The 6,674-nt window shown below is 41.0% G+C and overlaps 1 protein-coding gene across 1 annotated transcript; it reads right to left on the bottom strand.

Annotated features, from left to right (window-relative positions):
- Positions 1-316: 316 nt before the first annotated feature.
- On the bottom strand, positions 317-5,554 carry LOC114127407 (uncharacterized). Its single transcript, XM_027991633.2, has one exon. It carries the CDS (start codon positions 5,552-5,554, stop codon positions 317-319), a length of 5,238 nt encoding a protein of 1,745 aa, XP_027847434.2.
- Between the last annotated feature and the right edge of the window lie 1,120 nt (positions 5,555-6,674).

Raw genomic sequence — 6,674 nt, 5'->3', positions numbered from 1 at the left:
GGTGGCGATTTGCGCACGTAATATTCGGGTGTTGCTCGTTTATATTCCGTGACTGGACTGACTTAAATAATATTCGCGGAGAAGTGCGATAGCGTTTAACATATTATTATATAATAATTCATAATCACATAAATTATACAAAAATAAAAACAATAATATCAACATTATAGGGACGAACAGGTAAACGGATATGTGTGTGTGTGTGTGAGTGTAGCGTGTGCCGGCCGGTGGCGAGATATATTTTAATTTATAATTTAATCCAATTACCTATATCGCCGTATTGTCGCGGCGGCAGTTATACATTAAAATAAACATATTATCTGGCGTCGACATCCTCCCCCCGTTGAAAATCTGATTTTTCAACACTCGAGTCATCATCATGCACTGGAAGGCAACATAGTTTCACTGTTGGTCGACGCATTTCCACTCCACTTGCCGTGCGTAGAGTTACAACTCGAATGACTCCATCCTTACCCGGATGAAGCTGGATGACTCTTCCTAAATTCCATTTGGTTGGATGATTACTTTCTCCTTTTATTATCACTACGTCATTTAACTGCATTGGTCTCGTCCTGCATACCCACTTACCGCGTACTTGACACTGTGGCAGGTACTCACTCTCCCATCGTTTCCAGAATGTTTGCATCAGATATTGTACCCTTTTCCAACGACGTATACCATTTGGCTCGGCTTCTGTGAGATCATTTTCAGGTGGTAGGAACATGGGCCCACCAATTAAAAAGTGCGCCGGTGTTAGCGCTTCTAAATCAGACGGATCGCTACTCAGCGGTGTCATTGGTCTTGAGTTTACACAGGCCTCTATCTGGCATAATAACGTGCTGAGTTCTCCTAAGGTGAGCCACGTGTCCTTCATTATCCTTGTGAGATGAAATTTCGTGCTTTTCACAGCATTCTCCCAAAGCCCTCCAAAATGAGGAGCTGAAGGGGGGTTGAATCTCCATTCGATTCCTTCTCCTTCCATTCGTTTATCAATTTTTTCCATGTATGCGGTGAGCTCTTTTTGCGCCCCAACGAAATTGGTACCATTATCGCTATAAATTCTCTTACATTTTCCACGCCTTGACATAAATCGACGTAAGCAAGCTACGAATGCAGCACTTGTTAGGTCTTCCACCGCCTCTAAGTGAACTGCCCTAGTCGAAAAGCACACAAAAACAGCAATCCATGCCTTTATGCCAGTTACTCGACGGATTCCACTTCTGATAACAATCGGACCAGCGAAATCTACCCCAGCGATACCAAAAGGCCGAGAGCATTGTACTCGATCTTTTGGTAATGGGGCCATCAGTGGTAACAAAAACTTAGGTCTTGCCTTTACACACTGAACACAACGTGATGTTACTGAACGTGCCATTATTCGTCCTCTCAGTGGCCAATACATTCTTCTTATTTCAGCCAACAAAGCCTGTGGTCCACAGTGCAGTAATTCTCGGTGCCGATCTTCAAATATTAAGCGCGTTATTCTGTGGCTCGCTGGTAGTACTAATGGATGTTTTTGCTGTTCAGATATGTTGGAATACTCTAGGCGTCCGCCGACATGGATTAGACCGTCCTTTATGAATGGCTGCAAATTCTTGATTTTGCTTCTTCGAAGTAGTTCCTTATTAGATTCTAATGATTTAATCTCCTCGTGAAACGACTCTCTCTGAACCCATTTGATCACAGCGACTTTAGCGCCTTGTAACTCGGAAACTAATAAATGCTTTGGATATTCAATAGTTTTTTTTAGCTTCATATACTTTATGAATCGTAAGAGCCATGCTACTGAGCGTACTAGTTTGTGCCAGTTCGAGAAAGCATCGAAGAGTTTGGTTAATGGTAGAGAAGTCACTAATGCAAGTTTTACTGCACGTTGTTCCGGAATCTCTTCATCTTTGATTAATTGTACTTCTGACGCATTCCATTGGCTTTTTTGATCTGACATCCATCTTGGTCCATGCCACCAGAGATCTGCTACCAAAAGCTCCTTGGCACTTATGCCACGGGAAATAACATCAGCAGGGTTGTCAGCTGTACGTACATGGTGCCACTGGTTCGCATCAGTCAATTCCAAAATTTGAGATATTCGATTTAGAACGTAAGATTTTAATCTGGTTTGCTGACTGTTTATCCAACTCAAGACTACGATCGAGTCAGTCCATAATTGACAACTTCCCAACTGAAAGCCCCATGAATCTGACACTTTGTTGGCTAACTCGGCAAGTAATAGCGCCCCATTCAGCTCTAAGCGCGGAATGGTAGTTCCTTTCAAAGGTGCTACACGGGTTTTCGAACATAAGAGTCTCGAACTCCATATTCCGTTGACATCTATCGAACGCACATAGATGCACGCGCCGTACGCTTCCTCCGAGGCGTCGCAGAAACCATGGACTTCGATGTCCCTCGACAGACTTGGAATCACTTTCCTTGGAATCTCTAGTACCTTCAACTGCCCTAAACTTTGGTAGAAGGCGCTCCATTTTGTTTGCATGGCTATTGGCAACGGTTTGTCCCAATCAATTTTCTCTGCCCACATCTGTTGCAGAAAAATCTTACCTTTTATCAGCACGGGGGTCAAAAACCCAAGAGGATCAAAGATCTTATTGAGATCTGATAATATCACTCGCTTAGTTAAACATTTCGGTTGTAAAGTGGAAGATAAAGTAAAAAAGAATTGATCTAATAGTGGCTTCCATTCCAGTCCTAACGATTTGACTATTTCTCCATCTCCTATCTCAAGTGTAAACAACGTATCACCTTCACGTCTACCCATTTGTTCCATTATATCTTGGGAGTTTGAACACCACTTTCTCAGTGGCATTTTTGCAGAATCCAGGATAGAGCCTACCTCTCTCTGAATTCTGCAACAGTCCTCCACACTGTCTGCGCCTGTCATTAAATCGTCCATATAAAAGTCACGAAAAATAGACTTTGACGCTTCCGGGTATTGTTCTTTCACTTCTTCTGCCAAAGCAACTAAGCATTGTGTAGCCAAAAACGACGCTGGTGTCGTTCCATAAGTCACAGTCGTCAATTGATAAGTACGTAACTTCTCTTTTGGATTTTGTCTCCACAAAATTCGTTGCAGGTTCCAATCACCCTCTGAAACGCGTACTTGACGAAACATTTTTTCAACGTCGGATGTTACGACGTATTGGTGTTTTCTAAAACGTGTAAGGATTCCGAATACGTCCTCTTGCACGGTAGGACCACATTTCAACACATTGTTGAGCGATAGCCCTGACGAGCTTGTGGCTGACGCATCAAACACAACTCGGAGCTTGGTTGTCAGGCTTGAGCTTTTAAGAACCGCATGATGTGGTAGGTAAAAGGATGGTTTTGGTATCACTAGTTCATCGACGACTTCTACCATATGTCCCATTTCAATATATTCATTGATGAACCTCGTGTATTCCGTTCTAAATTTCTCATCGCGCTGTAGTTTGCGTTCCACACTGAGGAATCGGGATGTCGCCATAGCCAACGTAGACCCCAACTCATTCACCGTGTCCTTCCTTGGCAGACGTACTACGAACCGTCCATCTTCATCTCTGTATGTTGTTTGATTAAAATGTTCAACTGTTTCTGCTTCTTCCAAACATCTCTGATTTGCCTTCGATAGCCGTCCGAAACTAGAAGTCTCACTGGCCATAATTGCTTTCCAATCTTCCTCTAAAGATTCGCCAACTGAATGTATTCCAACTAAGGTCACTACTCCTATTTCACCGGTTACTATCCACCCAAAATTACTGCAGTTCAAAACTACATTCTTGACGTTTAATGGTATCCGAGGTACAGTAGTTGAGAACACATCAAAAAATACTCCGCCACCTATTAACAAATCAACTGTCCCTGGACTTTGAAAGGTAGGATCTGCTAGCTGTGACATCAAATCATCTGGAATCTGCCAACCCTCTTTTGGCGCTTCACAGGATGGTAAATTATTTACAATTGTTGGCAACACGTAACATACCAATTTAACACAATAATCACTCAGTCTTGATTGGACTGAGACTTCAACATAGGATACAGCTCTCACTTGGCTCGCCCCAATACCACCGACTGGTAGGTTAGACTTTTTACATTCTAGTTGCAGTGACTTGGCGAGGTTCCCTGATATAAAATTCACCTGTGAGCCGCTATCAAGTAGAGCTCTACACTTACGTTGATTGCTTCGCCTATCAGTAACAAGGACAACTGCAGTTGCTAAAAACGTGTAGTTTTGTTCTAATCCATTAAAAGCGGATGCAGTTGCCGACACGTTTGGCGTCTCTGCTGTAGTCCGTTCTCTTTCAGTGGTTTGTTGAGGCTCTGGAACCTTGTCAAAGTGCAACAGCGTATTGTGCCTTCGTCTGCATATACGACAACCATAAAGAGATTTACATACAGTTGCCATGTGCGTTGGAGAAAAACAGTTAAAACATAATCTTGAGTCTCGAACCACTGTGACACGATCTCCTATTGATAGATCTTTAAACTTACTACACGCGTATAGCTTATGTTGTTCAGAGCAGCAGCTGCATTTTATATCATTGGGAATTGAAGCTATTAATCCTTTTCTTGTAGCTGTATGATTAGACGTCTTCTTCGTCATTGCGCTATTTGTCGGATATCTTGCTTCTTCACCCTTTTCATTAGCAACTAGTGTTTCGGAGCTCTCAAATGCAATACAACGACTTGAAATGAATTCTTCCAGCTCGATATATGTTGGTAAATCTGTGTTAGTTCGACGCAACTGCCATTCATGGCTTGTGGTTTGGTCTAATTTCCTCAGAATAATTGTTACGAGCCATGCATCCCAATGTTCAATCGGTTGGCACAACGACTCAAGTGCGGCGATATGAGTTGAAATACATGAATGCAGCTTCTGCAATTCGTTCGCCGAAGCGACCTCTACTCGAGGTGCGTCGAGAATGGCACGAATATGCGACTGAATAACCAAGCTTTTATTATCGTATCTCTGTTGTAGCTTCCTCATAGCTACTTCATAGTTGAGTTCTGTGATCGGTATCCCTTTGATAATGTCCGATGCTGGACCACCTAGTGCTAATCGAAGGTAAGAGAATTTCTGAGCTAACGAATAATGCTCATTATTATGAACCATTGCCTTATAAAGGTCAAAGAAGGAATTCCACTCTTGTATATTACCGTCAAATTTTGGTATTTCAATAGGAGGAAGCCGCGCTTGATGATGATGCGAAACACTAGCATTTAATGAATTATTACTCATCGACGAGTTATGCGACTTCTCCTGGTTAATCAACTCTTGCATCTCCGATCGAACAGCATAATAATCATTTTCAAAGGCTTCTCTTGCCTGCTCATTCTCCTCAAAATTGTCAACATCGAGAAGTTCGATTTGACATTGTATCTCATCGAATTTCCTGCTGATCTGCGGCAGTTCTTCCTGCCTGAACTCCACTAACGTAATAGCTTGTTCTCTCGGATTAAATGTGTTCATAAAGTTTCGAACTCGTGTTAACGAAGCCTTTACAACACCTCTTTTTCTCTTTAGGTTAGTTAAGACCCTTTGATCACTCTCGTCTAAACCCATATTCAACTAAAATGTGAACTAATACAAGATCACGTCGAGGTCACCAAAATGTATGCGCCAGGTACGGAACAATAATAGCCCGTGTGCCCGGTCGCCGTTACTTCGCGCGTAGTACTCACCCACCGACCGACTAGTGTTATTATGTGTGTATATAGGTAATAGCAATTCGATAAAGGTGGACGGGTATGCCGAGCAAGATTATCGAATGCTAGTGTGTAGTGAGTGTGTAAAAGTGTGTACATATGTGTGTGTGTACTTATAACTAGGAAGATAGGTAACTTAAATAATGCCAATAATGGTAACTAAAATATTGTGGTAGATAAGTTGCTGTATAATACACGAGATCAATAATAATAATACAAATATAATAGACTCACAGCAACACAAAGGTATAAAATAAAATAATTGACGTAATAATAATCACTGCCCTTATGGCTAAACAGTATAAATTATAATAAAATAATTATTATTATCGCTCAAACCTTACATGGTTGAATAGAAAAATAATATAATAAATTGTGCAGCTATGTATATAATATGCGGCCTTTCTGGCACGATTAAATAATGGTGATAAAATATACGGCCCTTTTGGCCCAACAATTCGAATAAATACCAGATATAAAAATCACAGCAACACAATAGGTAAAAAATATAGCTTAAATAATAATAATAATAATAATACAATAAATATAATAAAATAACTCACAGATTGTGGAGCGCAGACTGGCCAGCTGGTCCTAGCTATATAATAAAAAGGTTTCACTCACACACACGAATATAAAAATATAACAACAATAATAATAATAGTAATAATAGTAAGGCACGACACACAACCGTGTCGGACCAATACCAAAAATAATAATGTGTGGCGATTAGCGCCGCACCAAAAATGGTAATAGTTGGCGATTCGCGCCCGTACAAAATATGATAAAAAAGTGGCGATTCGCGCTCACGCCAGAATACAATATAATAATATTAAACAAATCAATGTGGCGATTCGCGCTCACACGACGTATAGGTATAAAATAATGGAATAATATTCTTGTGGCGATTCGCGCCAACAAGACACAACACAGCACTTGGCAATTCGTGCCAATAAACAAAAACTATAAAATAATTT

The sequence above is a fragment of the Aphis gossypii genome, chromosome X, assembly GCF_020184175.1.
Source record: "Aphis gossypii isolate Hap1 chromosome X, ASM2018417v2, whole genome shotgun sequence".
Lineage (NCBI taxonomy): Eukaryota > Metazoa > Arthropoda > Insecta > Hemiptera > Aphididae > Aphis > Aphis gossypii.
The sequence above is the reverse complement of the archived record's forward strand: the minus strand, read 5'-3'. Positions and strand labels throughout refer to the sequence as shown.

Coding starts and splice junctions, on each gene's coding strand:
- LOC114127407 (XM_027991633.2), bottom strand. CDS start 5,554: ATGGGTTTAGACGAGAGTGATCAAAGGGTCTTAACTAACCTAAAGAGA.